Raw genomic sequence first — 18,750 nt, forward strand, 5'->3', positions numbered from 1 at the left:
GCAACCAGCCAATCCATTCAAGACTGGTTCTATGCGGCGTTGCACAACGGACGTAAGGAAAACCAGGTATGTGTCCAAAAGTGCACACTATTCCCTATACAGTATATTGCAATATTAAGAGGTTACGCCACTCAAAATTACCCACAATACACTTGGGAAAGTAGTGAGTATCAATCTGCATTGATGTACTATTCATCCATGTACATGGTCATGTGTTTAACAATTAAGTTTATTTTTTATACAACAAAATACGTCTGACACATCATGCGTGGCAGCAAAGCTAACCTTAGTGCATTAATGCTAATATTTGGTCATCAATATTATATCATCATATCATCATAAGCCGTCACCTTACCGTGGTGGAGGGGTTTCGGTGTCCCAATGATCCTAGGAGCTAAGCTGTCTGTCAGGAGCTTTATGCCCCTGGCAGTGTCACCCATGGCAAACAGGTCCCAGGTGAGCGACCAGACAAAGCACGGCTTATGATGTACAAAATTGGACAACGTTTTCCCTTGCCCAGACGCGGGTCACCGGGGCCCTCCTCTGGAGCTAGGCCTGGAGGTGCAGCTCATTGGTGAGCCTGGCTGCCGGGAGCCTGGCGGCCGGGCTCAGCCTGAAAAGGCAATGTGGGTCCCCCTTCCCATGGGCTCACCACCTGTGGGAGGGGCCAAAGTGGTCTGGCTCAGCCTGAAAAGGCAATGTAGGTCCCCCTTCCCATGGGCTCACCACCTGTGAGAGGGGCCAAAGGGGTCGGGTGCCCTTTGAGCTTGGCGGCGGTAAAAGGCAGGTACCTTGGCGATCCCCAGTTACAGAAACTGTCTCTTGGGACATGAAATGTCAACTCTCTGGTCACAAAGGAGCCTGAGCTGGTGTGTGAGACTGAGAAGTTCCGACTAGATAGTCTGGCTCACCTCCACACACAGCTTGGGCTCTGGTACCAATGCTCTCGAGAGGGGTTGGACACTCTTCCTCTCTGGAGTTGCCCAAGTTGTGAAGCGCCGAGCATGTGCGGGCATACTTATTGCCCCCCGGCTTGGCGCCTGCACATTGGGGTTTACCCCGATGGACGAGAAGGTAGCCTCTCTCCGCCTTAGGGTGGGGGGACGGGTCCTGTTGTTTGTGCCTATGCACCCAAACAGCAGTGCAGAGTACCCACCCTTTTTGGAGTCCTTGGAGGGTGTGCTGGAGAGCGCTCCCCCTGGGGACTCCATCGTTCTGCTGGGGAACTTCAATGCTCATGTGGGCATTCACAGTGAGTCCTGGAAGGAAGGGCGTGATTGGGAGGAAACTTTTAAGAAGGGGGACCGGCGAGTGTGTGCCGCTTTCTTACATGTGTTTCCATCTCTCCTTGCTGCAACATACCAGCAAGCTCTGAAGGAACCTGATGCTATCCTGATCAATTAAGCCAGGTGTGTTGCAGCAGGGACAGATGGAAAACAGGCAGAACAGTGGCCCTTGAGGACCGGAGTTTGACACCGGTGCAGTAAGCGGTTCAGAAAATGGATGGATCCTGCTGTCCCATGATGGCATTTTCAGCCAGAGATTAAAAAAAAAAAAATCCTCTTGCTCTGTGCACTAGATGTTGGGACTGAGATAACTTGGCCGTTTTTGGTTTTCTTCGTTGTTTTGCTGCGTTCAAAACTTTGCTGGAGCCTGCTTTTTTTAGCCCTTGACCTACCTACTGGACACACCACTGCATGTGTATGCATAATAAAAATTAGATGAACCACACATGAATGTTTTGTACTGTAGCAGGAAGGTGCACTGTACTTGGAGAAAACACACATTTGCACAGGTAGAACACTGCATGATAACTAAATCATTATCATTGAAACCCAGACTTATCTGAATGGCAGCAGTTCCAAACATTTAGTCAGTCACAGTACATATTGCAAAGCATATCAAATTGATCAAAACAATTTCAGAAGCTAAAACTATGCTGCTCAGGGGGGAAAAAAAACCCACACCATCTGTCGGTACATTCAAAACTTTATTATGGAATACAGTGTAGAAAGCGTTTCCCCAGTCAATGCAAATGGCCTGCAGAATATTACACAGCGAACAAAAACCAATGCAATCAACAGAACAAAATCCTGCTTCCACTTCTCTACTACCCTCTGTCGTGCTACTTGTGAGCACCTGCATGAAAGCATGCCAGCAAATCTGTTGCCAAAGATGGCATAAGTATGTTCAATGTTCAACGGAGCGAGAGGTCACATTTTACTTGCAATGTGATCATAGGATGTATTAAAGCCTTTGGAAAGAGCCGTCTGCTTTTATTACTGTTGCCTCTCATTAGAATCAAATGAATGTTTGAGCTTTGCCTTCCTAACTTCTCGCCCAGCTCCAGCACAATGATCACTATACAGACAGCAGAGAGCTCAAATGTGCATGGATGGCATTTGAGCAGCGTGCCTGAAGATAAACACAGGCAAAGGAGAGAGGCGAGGGGATTGTGAGAGTGGAGGGGGGTGGCAAATGGTGTAAAACCCATTATAAATACAGACTGCCTGCCAGCCTGGCTATCCATCCAGAACTGCAAGTCATTTCCTTTCTACCTCACTCACAACTCCCCTCCTTGCCGTCAGCGCTCCACCTGTCCTATCAGCAGACAGAAAAAAAAAAAAAAAAAATATATATATATATATCATTGCTCAACCACAATGGGATAAAATGCCAGTTTAAAGATAGCTAAAACACCAGACTAAAAATGACAAAACACACACTCTAACCGCATCCTTTGCTAGATTCCTGCAAACCATCACGCATATAAGATACCTCGCGGGTAAAACATCCAAAGAGTCGAACTTCAAAGCAAAAATTAAAAAGGGCCGAGCCTCTAACATCAGGATATTTGATGATACAATATTGAATTAAATGAAAATAATACACAGATGAAGCCAGCTCCTCCTTTTCCTTCAGGGAAAACTGAGAATGTTGAACAAAAAATGAAACGAACAAAGAAACACTTAAAATCCCCAAAATCACAGATCAGATTTAAGTGTGTATTAAGATATCAAAGCAGAGCCTGTTGATCTAGACTTATATACTGTATGTATATGTTTCATCATGGTTTGAAATCACACCATCACGAGAGGATACGAAATGTACAATCTTGCTAGCATAATCTATAAGTGAGAGACGTTCGAGAGAGCAGTGATAAGATCTTGTTTTTTTTCTTTCAAAATTTGTTGTCATTTTTGTCATGCACTACATAGGAACGACTACAACTTCAGCATTACTTCAGTACATCACACACAAGTTTAAAAAAATGACTGCATCTTTTTTTTTTTTTTAACTCTGTTTTCATTCTTTTTTTTTTTTAAAAACAAAATTGAACCCATAGGGAAAACTAAAATAAAAACAGCTCATTCAGAATACATAATTACTAGCATCATCATCAACATGTTCATTTATCAACTCCATATATTTAGCCTTAAGAGCCTTGTGTCACCTAACACAGCCCAGCTGTCATAAGAATGCACAATTACAAGAGGAAAGAGGGAGGCTGGGTGGTGTGGGCTATGGGTGTAAATTACGCTAATTATTCTCCAGTGTAGAGAGTAGAGTGCAGCAGTGGTGCAGGAAAGGGAAAAAAGACTGGATCTCATTTCTGGAAAAATGCTTATTGACTTAAACCTATATTAAAAAAAAAACAAAAAACTCAATAAAACTAATAATGGAGTACATGAGGCCCATGGAGCCATGCAACCGCAGTCCTGCTGATCAGAGGCCAGATTTGGCTTTTCACACCTAAATTTGCTACAAGCTAAGAAAAAAAAACCCAACAACACACTGGCCCTGGATCAGTATCGAGAGAACAGGCTTCTTCCATTAATGGTGGGTTTGCTTGCACTGGGTGAGGCCACTCCCATATATCAGCAGGCCCAAACAGAGCAACATAAAAACTCTCTCGAAGTAAAAGGCGTGTCGCTCCAATAAAGTGAACAAACGTCGTGCAAATTGGCTTGGCCAGAATATCCGCCCAGACAGTAGTGGAAGAAACCCAGGTTACAAAAGCTCCATATACTCAGTCACTGGTTGGTTCATGCCACACTGCTGACGTCACTCTACTCTGCGAAGGGGAGGGGGGGAGGTTAGGGAAGGTGCTTCAGGTGTGGAATGAGATGTGTGTGTGTGTGTGTGGATATGACATCCCCGTCAGTTCTGCATCTGTTCAAAGAACTTGTAGGTTGGGTTCTCATAGCCATTCTGCTGCATTTTCGATAGGTGGCGTTCCTCGGGGGTAACAGCAGCGTCCACCTGGAGCAGAGCCAGAGAGGTGCTGGGTTACACACATGCACATGCGCAACATACACGTAGGGACCCTATAACAGCTTGCCCATCACCCGCCCCAAGACAGGAATACACGCATCAGCTGCCTCTAACCTCGATGACTCCATGGTGGATGGAGGTGTACTGCTTCTTCCGAAGCATCACCAAGGTGATGACGATCACTGTTGCTATGACAACACCGCCAACCATCAGGCCAATGATGGCACCCTTGTTGGAGCCGACATCCTCGGCAAAGAAGACCTGAAGGAGAGAAACTTGTCATGTGACACGCATGCACTCACCAGCTGGAATTGTGTATGATGAGATGTTGGACGAGTTGCATCTCGATAAGGCAGCCTTCTTAATTTTTTTTTCATCTGAGTTCAACATTTTTCTGAATATCAAATTAGAGAGATGATTGAAAGCCTGAATGCCACAGCTTTTGTGGTGTTTAGTCCAGTGTAATATATTTCCACCTACAAACATAAGCCTGATCTGAGGACGGAGGAATTTACACACTGTAGTGAACCGTGAGCATGCGTCAGAGGGAGCAAGTTTGTTTACCAGCTTCTGGTGGTGAACTTCATATTCAGTACTCTGTCTGTCCCCCTTCTCCATTCGGAGTTCAGGAATTGCTTCCATCTTCATCCCAGTCACTTGCAAAAGAAGGAAAAGTATCATCTACTGTGTCATAGATGGTGACAGTCATGCGCTTGCATACATATATTGGATATAAAAGGTCTACACATCCCTGTTCTAATGCCATTTTATGGATGTAAAACATTGACACCAAGACAAATAGCAAAACTTTTTCCACCCTTAATGTGGTGGCCTTTAACCTGTAGAACTCAATTGAAAAACAAGCTGAAAATCCTTAAGGGGACAAAAACAAAACCTAAAATAAAATAACCTGTTTGTCTGAATATGTATAGTACACCCTAAAACTGCACTCAGCCTTTTGGGGTAGAAGTCTAATGTGGCACATCTTGATGTGGCAATATTTGCCTACTCTTCTCCAAATGTGTCGGATTGCAATGGTAGCTTCTTGTCACAAATCCACAGGTTAGTCGACCCCCCCCCCCCCCCCGGTTCAATATTTGGAAAGAAACTTTCCAAGTACATATGTTTATTTTCACTCATTTGCTAGCTTGTGCATTTAATATTAGCGTTACTCGACGGAGACAACTTCACATGCATCAAGAGTCAGTCATAGATGGATGTAACGGAGAGAATCCGGTCACTTTTCAAAATAAAATATTTTTCAGCCTCGGATAATAAATAAACCTGCACTTTTTTTTTTCATCTGTGCGGCCCAGTCCAAAGTGGCCTGTTGCCCGATACCAGGCCCAGTGGTTGGGGACCACTGTCATAAAGCACAGCAGTCTTTGGGTTTTTTTTTTAATTGACGATGTGTCTAATTATACTTGCCTATTGAACGGGAGACATTTACCATAAGTACTTTCAAAAAAACAGTGGGACAAAAGTTTCATGCAGACCCACCTGGCCGTGTGGGGACTCCTCTTTCCAGACTGGGGCGAGAGTCCACAGGTTCAACTGGAGGGAGCAAAACAACCGATTTTAACACATTACCTCGACTATAACAAATGATGAAGTGTTGGCCTAATCACCTTGGTTGTCAGTGTTGGGCTGGTTGAAGCTCTCGGGATGGATAAAGCCGACTCCTCCCAAGCCTAGCGTGTCCTCCTGAGTTAGCAGTTCGGTTTGGCCATCTCCAAGCTCCTGGTCGGGCGTCAGAGCATCGTTACCGTAGCTCACCCTCACGTCTGTCTGCAGGTTGGCCAGCTGTTGGGCCATCTCAGCCTGTTCTCTCTGCAAAAGCTCTGATGAGAGGAGAAATCACAAGAAGGTGGGTCAAGGCTGAGAGTGAAAATCTTCTGGACTTAACTCAAGGTTGATTTCAACACATAAATATGAAGAAGGCACATAATGATTGTTTTTGCGTCGGTTCAAGTACTGAACCCTTGAAAGATATGCATCTAGCATAATGACTCAAACAAACGCTTGCAAGAATGTTTTCAACAGTTTTTGAGATCAGCAGCGATATATTGGGTTTTTTTTCTTCTAGCTAAGCTTTGTGTGCATCATCCACGGTGCAGTACAGACTGCCACAGTCTCAGAGACACAGATGGTTGTGTGACGCATGTAACTCCAATAAGCGGTCGGAGGGGGAAGGGGGTGTATTGGGGGAGTAAGAGATTTATCTTCGCAACAAACAATTTGATTTGAATGTGCTGAAGAATTGGGTCAAATAGCTACAATGTTGTTATCAGTGAAAAAAAGGCATGGAATTTAGAGCTTTCAATGCCACCGTTTCAAGTAACACAATCACGAGCACATTTGACATCTGTCTCACAAGGTTTGGAATTGGGCAGGAAACAGAGAGCTCAACAATTCAGGTTACTTTGTAATTAATGAAATGTCACATTTTGAACAAAACACTCGGGGAGTAAAAAACGCCCGAGTGGTGTGAATCATACCAACTTGGTCCTGGATGTCGTCAGCCACACCTGGCACCTTGTAGAGAAGTCCCAATGACTGGTTCATGCGCTCTTCAATGACACGCAGGTGGGTCAGCACCTACAGCATCACGCACGCATTCAAAGTGCATTAGACGCAGTGTTTCCCAACCTTTAAGGAGCCAAGGAACCCATTTTTACATTAAAAAAAAATCTTGCGGCACTCTGCCATACAAAAGTGTCACAGAACGTATCACGTAACGTAATCATGATCATCTCAATTTACTCACAACTTCACTAACTCAGTGTCCCATTTTGTGGGTTTGTGTGTGATACCTGAGGCCTGATTTGCGCCGCCTTCTTTGGGTCCACCATACGGACGTGTTCAAAGTGTTTCAGGGTGTGTTGTCTGTCCTTCTGCTCAGCACGCACATACTTCTTCAACAGGCTGAAGACGTGACGAGGCTGCGACAGGTACAACACGACAGCTCGTGAGGTACAGCCTCAGGACAGAATTATCGGAGACATTGGGCAGAATTTATCAACTGTGAAATTGAGGCTTCCGAGTCGGTTACAAAGCTTTTCCCTGAGCGCTTTAGCCTTGACATGGTCTCAGTGCTTTAGAAGACAGAGGAAGAACAGCAATAAAGGACAATACACAGACTTGGGCACTCCAAAATATCTCATTTATAAATAAACAGCAAAAAAATAAATAAATAAAACAAAATGTGAGAGGCTAGGAGAACAGAAAGAAAACACTGAAATATGATACTTCAAATAGGGGATTTATGTGTGTGTGTGTGTGTCTATGTTGTGTACCCTGGGGGGATCCTGTTGCAGGGCGGTCAGGTAGCTCTCCAGAGCCAAGCGACGGCGGTCGTTGTGAAGAGCTTCCACCCGGGCCATGTGAGTCTCCACCAGCTGCTGCCGTTCACTGGCTGCTTCCTGCTCCAGTGTCTCCACCTTCTCTTGGAAACGCTGAAATGCACAGTTGAAAGGCTTAAAGTAATGATGGGACAAGAATCTGCTCAGCCAGCATTTAAAATGTTCGGAATAGGCAAATGTTACTTGGATGACTGCCTTTTTGTCTGCGCGTGGAAGATTCTTTGCTTCCCTTTCGGCCTCTTCCCACTCTCTCATCACCTGAGCACAAGTAGGGAGGGACATTAACTACAAATTGAATTTACTCACAATTGTGTGACTGCTGAAAGAAAACTACAGCTATCACAATGATGAACACATTACATCCATCCCAATACGACATACAAATATGAATTCTCCAGTCTGTGAGCAGAGTTGTGATAATAACGTACCATTGTTGCTGCACCACTGCTGTTCTGCCCATGATCTCACCTTTTGGAACCAAAATGTGTTTGGGCTGGGAAAACTAACCGAACGACTGTGCTGCAAAATAATACCGCACTAATAGCATTTCTAGGAACGACCGTCTCTCAGGAGTCACACATTTACACAATGTTCACTGCTGGCTGTGAGCATAGAGGTGACATTTACAAGTATTATCTCTTTTCCGTTGCATCCCCTCTGCCTCACTGGCTGAGCTCGGGCCTGTACCCGGCATACAGCAGCGTCTATAAAGGGGAAGTCAACTGTGCAAAACCTGATGATGCGGGGCCTCAAGCCAGTCAAGCAAAAACAAACGCTCAGAACAAACTCCAGCACAAGGAAATGTCGTTCCGTGTTCTGCACAAGGCGTCCTCGGCTGCAGCTTTGAAGCTGTTGCTGTGCAGTGTGCACCATCTGCTGAGAATCGCTTCATTAAGAAATGCAATTAAAAAAATATATATATCGGTTCAGGCATCCCACCCTGGGGAGGATTAACGGATGCACTTATCTGTTTTCGCTACAACTTCTCCGCCCTCAATTTCCTATTTAAAAAAAAAAAATTGTTCATTTTCTCAGCTACAAAGACAATCCCTCTCTTCCTTCTCACTACAATCACATTTCTTTATATACAGGTACTTGATGGACTATTTTAAATGGAAGTAGTCAGTAAATATTACATTACGGAAAGAGCCACCATCCTCTCCAATGCATACCTGGGACATCCTTTCACGGTGTTTCGCCTCCAAACTCTCTTTAGCCCTCAGAAAATGGGTGTGCTCATTTTCATCAGCAGGCGCCTCCAGGTAGTGGTCCACAGCGTCGGGAGAGCCGGGTGTGGCTGTGGGCACTTTGTCAACAAGAGCAAAGAGGAGAGAACACAAGGGGATGCGATTACAAGCAAAGCATCCCTGTATTGTCACATTTGGCTGATTGAGGACATAAAATAGGCCACGAAAGGAAGAAAACAACACAGCAAGTGGAAACTTGATAGTTCAAAAGGAAACAAGCAAAGTAAACACCTCAGGTTACCCGTCATCCTTTGTACGGCAACCTAAAAATCCCCTCCCGGTTATACAGCTTTAAATAGCAGGGTGGAGTATCGCTCATCCGAATGTACTGAGCTCAAATTAATCCTACAGCCTTGACCGTTAACTTCTTGCCAGGACATATGGCGTGAAAACTGAATTACTGGTAATCAGCAGAGTTGATTATCTTTAGGAAGCCCAATCCAAAGTGGTGTGTGTGTGTGTGTGTGTGTGTGTAGGCATGAAGGTCAGACATCAATTGAAATTGGTTCAGTCATCTGCGAGTGCATGACTGCACAAGACACAAAAAAACAATCACGGGATGTTATTCACTATGAAGGAGAGCACTTAAACGGCAGTCTAGCTATAAAAACACAGTCTCCATGACAGGAAAAAAAAAAAGATTTCACCAGCACATTCATGGCACGCCACAACAAACCGGGACACGTTTAGAGGCTCGGCCAAAACAGAGGCGCACCCGTGTGAATATTAGCATTAATAGACTGCTGTAGAAAACTCTCACTTTGGCTACTTTCACAACCCTAAATTTATCAAACCTTGAGTGAGTAACTATTTGTAATCCTCGCAACCAACGATCTGACAAGCATGAGCCTAAAATAAGTTGCATGAGCATGAAAATTATTGCAAAATGAGGTCAGCTGGAATGAAGGACAATATATTAAAGAAAGGTAGAGAAGAGTTAAAATATTAGCCAGGAATGGAGACAGGAAAATTTAGAAGGAGCAGTTAGCGTCTTGCAGGAGGTCAGAGTCAAACAAGTGGCTAGCCGGTCTGGTTCGTCTGCTGCTGGCAGAACTTACTGACGCTTCTGCAGACAGACAGGCAGTATTCCTCGGACTCAAAGTTATTCCTGTTGCCTCCACAGCCGCCGTAGATAAACTGAGCACAGCGGCCATCCTGGCGGTCAAAATACCAGCGGGGCAGCATGGCCCGGCATGGGCCAGTCTCTGCACTGGCCCAGCACACATCTTGGAGAATACACACACAAACCTAGTTGCACTTTTTTGCAGGAAAAAAAGAAAACACACAAAACAACCCCTCCAAACACACACATTTAAGAAATGATATAAAGTAGCTGCAACTGAATTCAAAGCACTTGAAAAAATGTTCCACACTCACTGGAATTGAAATAATGCTCTGGACTAAGAAAAAAATATTTCTGTCGCTTATTTTTTTTAGTTTGACAAGAATTCCCTTCACATGTTCCCAGGTGAGACAAGACTAGAAACACGTGCGCCACTGATGTGCTAACTCACCCCTGACGACCTCCTCGACTGACTCAGTGGTGGTGGTGGTCGTTGTTGTCATGGCAACATTGGTGGCTGGCTCGTCATCATCGTCATCAAGCGTGTCAGCGATGTCTTCCCCCTCCTCTTCATCCTCCTCGTCCTCCTCCCCATCTCCATCTTGGTCATTGTCCAGCACGTCCTCTTCATCATCTTCCTCAGCCGCCTCCTCCTCCACCACAGATTGCTTGGTTTCCTCTTGCTGCTCTGCTGGCTCTGGCTCCCGCACCATACTGGGAGAGGGAGCGCAATGAGGAGGCATGGAAGGGAGGGGAGAGGAAGATGGGGAAGGAAAAAGTCAATAAAAATGAAACAGAATGAGGATGAGGAGGACGGGAACTCAGTCGTCCTGAACATACAAGTGACAAATCTGTAATTATTTGAGTTGATTTATTCTGCAGCATGCGAATGCTGAGTCATGCATGTTCACCAATTTCACCTGTTGGCTCCACCTTTTCACAGCACTAAATAGCTCTGCCCCATCTTTTCAACGGAATCTAACACAAACAAAGAATAGAATGTGCAGCTGGTTCTGGATGGGTGGGCGATGACACCTCACAGTTCAAACAATTAAAGTTGCTGATAAGACGATTCCCGTCTTACCCTATCATTCAGTAGGATAGCTCTGACATCAACGTTGTCCTGCTCACAGCCACTAAGGCAGGGGTCACCGACCTTTTTGAAAGTGAGTGCAACTTCTTGGCAGTGCAGCCATTGTTCATGAACATTCTTTTGTGCTTAACATTTATAATATTTAATAATGAGCAACAGTGTTTACATTATGAGACAATCACTTTGTGACTATTCCAAGGAAATGGCAATGTCCCATCACTGGTCATCTATTTTAAGAACAGGCCCGCGGCTACTCATGTGGTCCTTAGGGGTGGGCTACCTGGTGCCTGCGGATGTCACATTGGTAACCTCAGCACTCAGGGAACAGTTGAGGTCAACCGTTTGCAGACACCCGCCAAGGGGCAAGAATGTCATATTCAGTTTATGGTGAGGCTTTGAATCATTTATTTGAACCGTTCTTTTGTCCCTGAGCAAGTTTGACTAATACCAGACACTTTTTGTAGTCATCATTATCAATTCCAAAAATAGTTTTGATGTAGATTTGAGATCATTGAGCTGTTGGACTAATGTATCCAAATTTCAGCCATCTATTGATTTGTGGTGAATTTTAAGGGAGGCCTCCTCCTTTATTACTCCATCCAGCGCAGTACACCTTCAAACATGTACCGCTGCCAAATCTTTGTCTTGTCTGACGAAATAACTTCCATCCAGAACACATGGTTCGTCCACGTGCGTAGCTGCAAATTTCAGTCGAGCTTGAAGGTGTGATTTCAAAGTATAGATTTTTTTCTTGGTTGGCATACTCTCAGGCCATGGCGATGTATAACTTGTTTCACTGTCTAAAGTACTTGCGTTTCAGCAGCTTCCTGTTCATGCTAGGCTAGAGACTAGCTAGTTCAAAAGTTGTTACTCAGCATCCGAAACAATTTCCTTTCCTCTGAGGGTAACAGCTCGGATATTGGCAAAGTAATTACATATCCAGATAACTTCTTTGAATTAATGTTGGAATTTGCAATTATTTATTCACCACTCAAAAACACTTCCCCAATTCCCAGTGCATTTCAATTCATTTTAATTCATCAGCTCTTCTTACATCTTTACTAAGGTCTTTGGAATATTCCAGAGTGTTCTGAGTATTGGTCAAACAAATTATTTTTATAATAAACTCACATCACCTTCATCCCCCATTTTCTCACCCTTTATGCTCCTTATCATTAACAATGACCATCTCAAAACTCACCAAACAGCCATCCACCAATCAGCCGGCCCACTGATCTCAAGACTCAGCAAATAGCTAACTCCCTGCCGAGTGTCGACCTCCCTCTTTGCCCGCAAATAATTTTAATTCCAGTCCAGTCTGAAATGTACTGGGTCCAGACTGCTTATCTGTTATCAAGAATGCTTTTCCCCTCCGATGAAGTTAAGGAAGCTTATTGTATCCGTGCGATTACAAGTGACAGAAAGTGAGCTAAAGAAATGAGAAGAAATAAGTCTATAGCTACAAACTTAGGGTAGCTTGTCAACCTCTCAACAAACCAGTGAAACATGACTGACAGAAGGTGTCTGTAACACTATTCTGGATGAGGCACCAATAAATTTTAGTTTCGATGAGCATGATGCTTTGGCAAAAAAAGCAGGGGAGATAGAGCCAGGCAAAATGGCAAATTAATGGAGGAGTTTGAAGAAATGTCATGTCATCTTCCAAACCGCTTATCCTATCTAGGGTCGCGGGGAGTTGCTGGAGCCTATCCCAGCCGTCAATGGGCGAAGGCAGACTAGTTTGAAGAAATGCCGTTAGCAATATGTACTGACTTCAACTTTTTGGTCAGAACAAGAGACATTAATGTTGACAACAATTTGGACAAAAATAAAGACCTGTCTACTTTACTTAATACTAATGGTCTCTCACAACATGTCAAGAGTCTGACACACACTCAAGGTCATGTTCTGGACCTCATTATAACTAAAGGTGCTGATATTTCATCTGTTGACATTAAGGACCTGGATAGATCATTTTTGCATGTTCTTTGAACTACAAATAATCCACAAAGTTCAAGCAACCACTGTGTCTGTTAAAAAAAGATGTGTAAATGAGAACTCAAGCACTAAGTTTATGAAAATTGTTGATTTGTCATCAACTGTGAATGCAGAGACTGTTGATGAACTTCACAATAAGTTCACCTGGAAAATGTATTTGGGCATTGCTCTCATTTCCTCCTTGTGCTTGTGTGAGTCTAGTCACGAGCAAAAGGACCGGGTTGGCACATGCACTTAAATCGGAAGTCAACCCAAACATATTTTTTCAAGAATATGTTCCCATTTTGGCGGCCATTTTGTCTTCTGTCGACTGAAAATGACAACACAACTGGTCACAACGGCCAATCATGGCTGACCTGTTTTCTGAATCTGAGCCGTGATTGGTCGTTGTGAGCAGTTGTGATGTCATTTTCAGTCGACAGAAGACAAAATGGACGCCCCCAGAGATGGCTAAAAACAAGTGCTTTTTGCTGCTTAATTTATATTCTACAAAGTTAATCAGAATACCGTGTTTCAACTAGAGTGCCTGCTGGGAACATATTCTTGAAAAAAACATGTTTGGGTTGACTTCCGCTTTAAGTTGTCTGTGAGCACTTAATTACATGATGAGCTGGAAAGATCGACCATCACACCTTTACTCGAAAAGTTTACCAGCCTACGTGTCAACTACATTATTAGAATCTTTCAGTTAAACAGCTGAGTGACAAGATCTCTTAGCTTCCTCAATATCTGCATAGTGACATCCCGTTAATACATCAAGTACCTGTTATCAGAATAGTCCGTCTCTGCTCCGCCCCACCAAACATCAGAATCGTCACCATCCTGCTCAGCACTGTCAGCGTCGCGCTCAGCCTCTGCTGGACAGCACACAAATTCCACCCCTCGGAAACGGTCAATACCGCATGGGAGAAGCATTCCGTAGTCATGGAGATTCATGGTCCGGTCTGTGCAGGACTAGAGAATTGTTCAGGATTACAAGGACAGTGGGAGAGGAATTGTCTATTTTTGCTCTCTGATGCAGTAGTGATGCGTGTGTGTGTGTGTGTGTGTGTGTGTCCTTACTTCCTTGGCCACAGTATGCCAGTGCAGGTGGCTCTCACACTGGTCCATGCGCTCCTGATGCAAGAACTTACACTTGTCAGGAACCAGCAAGGCATCGCTCACAAATTCTCCCACTGCAATACAGATAACATCCCTATTTATCCATATGTTATACACAATCAATGGCCGGACTCCGCTCGGTCTCATAGCAACACTTTTCCCATATATAGTAAACTTTGTAGCTATGGAAACAGTCTGTTGTCTTACATTTGAAACACTGCTTCATTTTCACTTCCCCCAACTTCAATTCCAGCTTGGACCACTCTCAAGAGGTTTTTGGGGCCTTGCATGTTCTCTGCAGACATACATCTCCATGCACTCCAGTTTACCCTCACAACCAAAAACACATTAGGCCGATTTTCACTGACTAAAGTTCACAAGGTCAAGATGGGTTCCTGGGGCATGACATGATTGCTGCCAACTGTTACTCAGAGACGGGTTACATCCAGAGAACAAATTTCACCAGTACCTTACGTGACAAATAAAGTACCTTTACCTATGTCTATCGGACTCTGTTGATAGAGGGGAAAAATAACCAATTAGCATGAAAGTACATTTTCATTTGTTTAGTAACATTTTAAAATGTTCTTTTTTTCAGTGAAAAATACATTGAACTTACTGGTAATTGCAAAACTCAATAGAGCAGGGTTATGTACAAACCTCAATTCAAATTAAGTTGGGACATTGGGTAAAATGTAAATAAACACAATTAAATCCATTTCAACCTCTATTCAATTGAACACACTACAACGACAAGTTATTTAATGTTCAATATTTATTTATTTATTTATTTTTTAAATACAAATATTCTTTCATTTTGAATTTGATACCCACACCACATTCCAAAAATAACTGTGACAGGGGCAACAAATGACACATTCCACAGGTGAACAGGTTACTTGAAAGCAGGTGAGTGTCATAATTGGGTATAAAAGGAGCAGCCCCGAAACGGCGAGGTTCACCGTTTTAGACAAGCAAATAGTCCAACATTGTAAGAACAGCGTTTCCCAAAGCGCTTGCAAGGAATTTAGGGAATTCATCATCTCATAATATCATCAGACAGTCAATGGGAAAGCACATCCGCACGTGTTACAACAGTATGGCTTTGTAGTAAAACAGTGAGAGTACTAGATTGGCCTGCCAGCAGTCCAAACCTGTCTACGATTGCAAATGTCTTGCACATTATGAAGTGCAAAATACAAAAAAAAAACCTAGACTGTTGAGCAACGCCCAGAAGCCTGGCATTTGACTTTTCTGCTTTACATTTGACTATGTCACATCGCCATGCTGCCAGCTGCTTTGGCAGGCAATGGCCAATTTACAAGTGAAAGTTGGCTAATTGTAGCCAGCAGAGTTGCTTGTCAAATATCACCCGGATTTGTAGTTCAATAGTTGTTGTAAAAAAGTTGTAAAAAAAAACAAACAAAAAAACTGGGCGTTCTAGTTGTACATCAAGCAAGAATAGGGAATAAATTACAACTACAAAATGTTAACTGTTACTGTCCTCAGTTCCAAATGCTTACTGAGTGTTGTTAAAAGGAAAGGTGACGTAACACAGTGGTAAACATGCCCGTGTCCCAGCTTTTTTTGAAACGTGTTGCAGGCATTATATTAAAAATGAGTGAGTAATGCAAACGACAACAACAACAAAGTTGATCAGTTTGAACATTAAATGTCTTTGTAATGTATTCAATATAGTTGAAAAGGATTTGCAAATTATTGTATTCTGTTTCCTGCGATTGGCTGGCAACCAATTCAGGGTGTGCCCCGCCTACTGCCCGAAGACAGCTGGGATAGGCTCCAGCACGCCCCGCGACCCTTGTGAGGATAAGCGGTATCGATAATGGATGGATAGATGGATGTATTCTGTTTTTATTTTCATTTTACACATCGCATCGGAATTGAGATATGTACAATCCAACACAATACAGTGACTTGCAGGGGTCAACCAACCCTACTTGCAAATGGTTGGGGAAAAAAGCATCTGGGGGTCAATGTAATACTCCCATTAAGCTGAACTCACCCAAACAGCGGTAGGGCACTACGATGTGCATGTGACTGCGACACTGCTTGCGGCCCTTCTTGCACCAGTTCTGGATGCTGACGGGCTGGTTGGCCTCCACCACATTGGTAATCTGGAGCTCTGGATAAACCTGTCAGATGTCAGGAATTTATTTGAGGTTTTCAGACACAGGTTATCACGCTGTTGATCTCTGAAAGCAAAGATGGCCTAAAAGCTATTCATTGCGGTACTTTTTAAATGTTGTAGTATATTGGCGTGGCGTTTCGACAGATCCCTTAGTGTTTAACTCCATGTTCCTCTCAGAAGCCCACAACATGTGTCATCTCTTTCAATAACCTGTTTTCACTGACTAACAGTTCTCATCAGCAACATTGTACTTTATAATATAAAAAAGATATACATTTTGTACTACTTAACAAAATTGGTTCTGTTATTTAAGGACTGAGCTTTTGCTGAGAAGCTGTATGGATGTCAGGGCTTGTTTACTGTGCATGATGCACAACAGATTGACTCTTATGTATATGTGTTCACTAAACAAAGTAATGCAGTAAATTTGCTGGAAAATAATCAGTGTGTGGCAAAATGTACCTTATTTTACCAAGTAAATGGAAAATTACGATTCAGCATTTTGTCTTTTTTTTTTGCTTGCTGCGACAAAAATAACCATGTTATAACAACTAACAATAGGCTAAATGCAGAACAAGTACTGAATGCATCAAAGGTGGAGATGATGAAAATGCCCGGGGAGGAAATTACTTCTCTAACTACATCTCACTCGCCTATAACCCGCACCCCCACCTCCGCCACGGGCTCCCAAAATTACCAACAGAAAATACAACAATAGATTGAGAACCTCTTACCTCCTGGCAGTACTGCAAGATGCCCTCCTTGGTACCAACACAGCTCTTGGTGCCAGAGGGGTCTGGTTCCCACTTGCCACTCTGCACATTGACATGCATGTTGAGTTTACCGCAGGACATGGCCACCTGGGGCTCAGCCAGCAGTCCTGTCAAACCATCTGTGGGCACCTGTAGGACAGGGTGAGAGGGGCTTTATAAAGAGATGTTTTGAGCACCTGGCTGCAGTTAAATTCTCTTTGTTCGAGAAATGCAGGATGGGGGAAGACATTACCGTTGGATGAAACACTCAAAGTAGCTCTTGATTGGAGGAGGAAGTGAAAGCAGCTCAGTAATAATAGTAAAATTTACAGACCATCTATGATGGAGAGCCTATTACTTATCTTAATTTATAAAAAAAAAAAAAAAAAAATCACATTTACTTCAGCACTGAAACTAGGCTGAAAATTGCCATAGCGCTGTCGATCCATCTATTTCTATGACTCAACCTAGTAGAATGCTACCCTCCCACAGTTTATATTTAGTATTGGTTCCAAAATTTTTTCGAAGTAGTAGGGGAAGTATAGCCTTCCGTGGAACCATCTATCACCCTCTATCTATTTGTGAGTGAACTTGAACCGATTCACTGCTCTGACGATTAAATCACCCGATTATAGCCCTTCTAACATCGGTAACATTCATGTGGAAATTGGCCAGTGTTTGCTGATTGTTTTTCCCTTCATGTACCCTATCTATTATCAATGTTGTACACAGATAATCTCATCGTTTACTATACAAAAACTATATCAAAACTTTGATTTCTTCATTGTGTATGACATATATCAGTGAAATATAGTCTGATATTTATTATATGATATTTGATTCTTTTAATGAGAGATGGTCAAATGAACCCAAAACCTCGAAGATTGTGTCAGGCTTCCTGAATCACACTGCTTCAAAATATGTGCTTCGGAGTTTGTATTATTCTGCTGTTTCACGTGCCTGATTACACTGAAAGTGTCATACGTCAGCGTGTGTTGATGGCTCGAAATGGTTTGGTGGCTGTCATTGGTTTGACATGATATTTTGGCACTAACTTGTGTAATAACCACAAAATTATTAAACATTATGTTTTTTGTATACAGGTAATGGTGACCAGTGGAAAGCAATGTTCAAGTTTTGATCTTATACTGGCAAATGAGGTTTGTGGGAAGTTGCAATTACCACCACATCTTCCAGCATTGTCACAGCAATGTGAAGGCACAATGTGATGATTTCCTTAAATACATATAATGCTCAAAAGAGTGTTTAAGATTTTAAAGCACAAAATTTGTGAATTTTCGTGAAACTTTGTTGCCGCAGCAACGCGATGTTTGCCAAGAAAACCCGAATTCTGAGGGTCTTAACATGCACGAAAACGCATGAAACTTTGTGCACACGTCAAGCCTGACATAATCATCAATATTTTATCACTATATTGTGCAATTTTAAAAAAAATGGATAAGCATAGCCCCCTACAATTTTAAAAATATGTTTCAACGTGTACTAACTCTAACCTAACGTGAGACTAACTGAAAGACTCACCCTGCACCTCCCTGCCCTCACAAACACATACAAATTACAGCTGAAGCATAAACACGGAATAGTAATTGTATTGGAACAAAATGGCTACTTGTGAACTTTTTAATGTTTTAAAAACTAAATAGATTGATGGACGGGTGAGTGGATAAATAAATGAATGAATGAATAAAT

General features: G+C 43.0%; 1 protein-coding gene across 2 annotated transcripts in view; it reads right to left on the reverse strand.

Moving 5' to 3' along the window:
- Window positions 1-1,971: 1,971 nt before the first annotated feature.
- The window catches only part of appa (amyloid beta (A4) precursor protein a), a 37,752-nt gene continuing 20,973 nt past the window's right edge, over window positions 1,972-18,750 (reverse strand). Inside the window, exons 2-17 of one of the 2 annotated variants that reach the window (XM_086048453.1) lie at window positions 17,023-17,190; window positions 16,163-16,292; window positions 14,101-14,213; window positions 13,802-13,992; window positions 10,399-10,661; window positions 9,943-10,110; window positions 8,810-8,943; window positions 7,821-7,895; window positions 7,572-7,730; window positions 7,089-7,217; window positions 6,774-6,873; window positions 5,904-6,116; window positions 5,776-5,829; window positions 4,840-4,931; window positions 4,390-4,536; window positions 1,972-4,263 (exon numbers count right to left, since the gene is read on the reverse strand). In XM_086048453.1, coding sequence (XP_085904579.1) covers window positions 4,162-4,263; window positions 4,390-4,536; window positions 4,840-4,931; window positions 5,776-5,829; window positions 5,904-6,116; window positions 6,774-6,873; window positions 7,089-7,217; window positions 7,572-7,730; window positions 7,821-7,895; window positions 8,810-8,943; window positions 9,943-10,110; window positions 10,399-10,661; window positions 13,802-13,992; window positions 14,101-14,213; window positions 16,163-16,292; window positions 17,023-17,190 — 2,238 coding nt within the window. In that variant the 3' untranslated portion in view covers window positions 1,972-4,161. The remainder of the gene's footprint in view (window positions 4,264-4,389; window positions 4,537-4,839; window positions 4,932-5,775; window positions 5,830-5,903; window positions 6,117-6,773; window positions 6,874-7,088; window positions 7,218-7,571; window positions 7,731-7,820; window positions 7,896-8,809; window positions 8,944-9,942; window positions 10,111-10,398; window positions 10,662-13,801; window positions 13,993-14,100; window positions 14,214-16,162; window positions 16,293-17,022; window positions 17,191-18,750) is intronic. The other variant, XM_086048463.1, reaches the window with a different exon arrangement.

The sequence above is a fragment of the Filicampus tigris genome, chromosome 1, assembly GCF_054856515.1.
Source record: "Filicampus tigris isolate MCC_2025a chromosome 1, RoL_Ftig_1.0, whole genome shotgun sequence".
NCBI classification, from domain to species: domain Eukaryota; kingdom Metazoa; phylum Chordata; class Actinopteri; order Syngnathiformes; family Syngnathidae; genus Filicampus; species Filicampus tigris.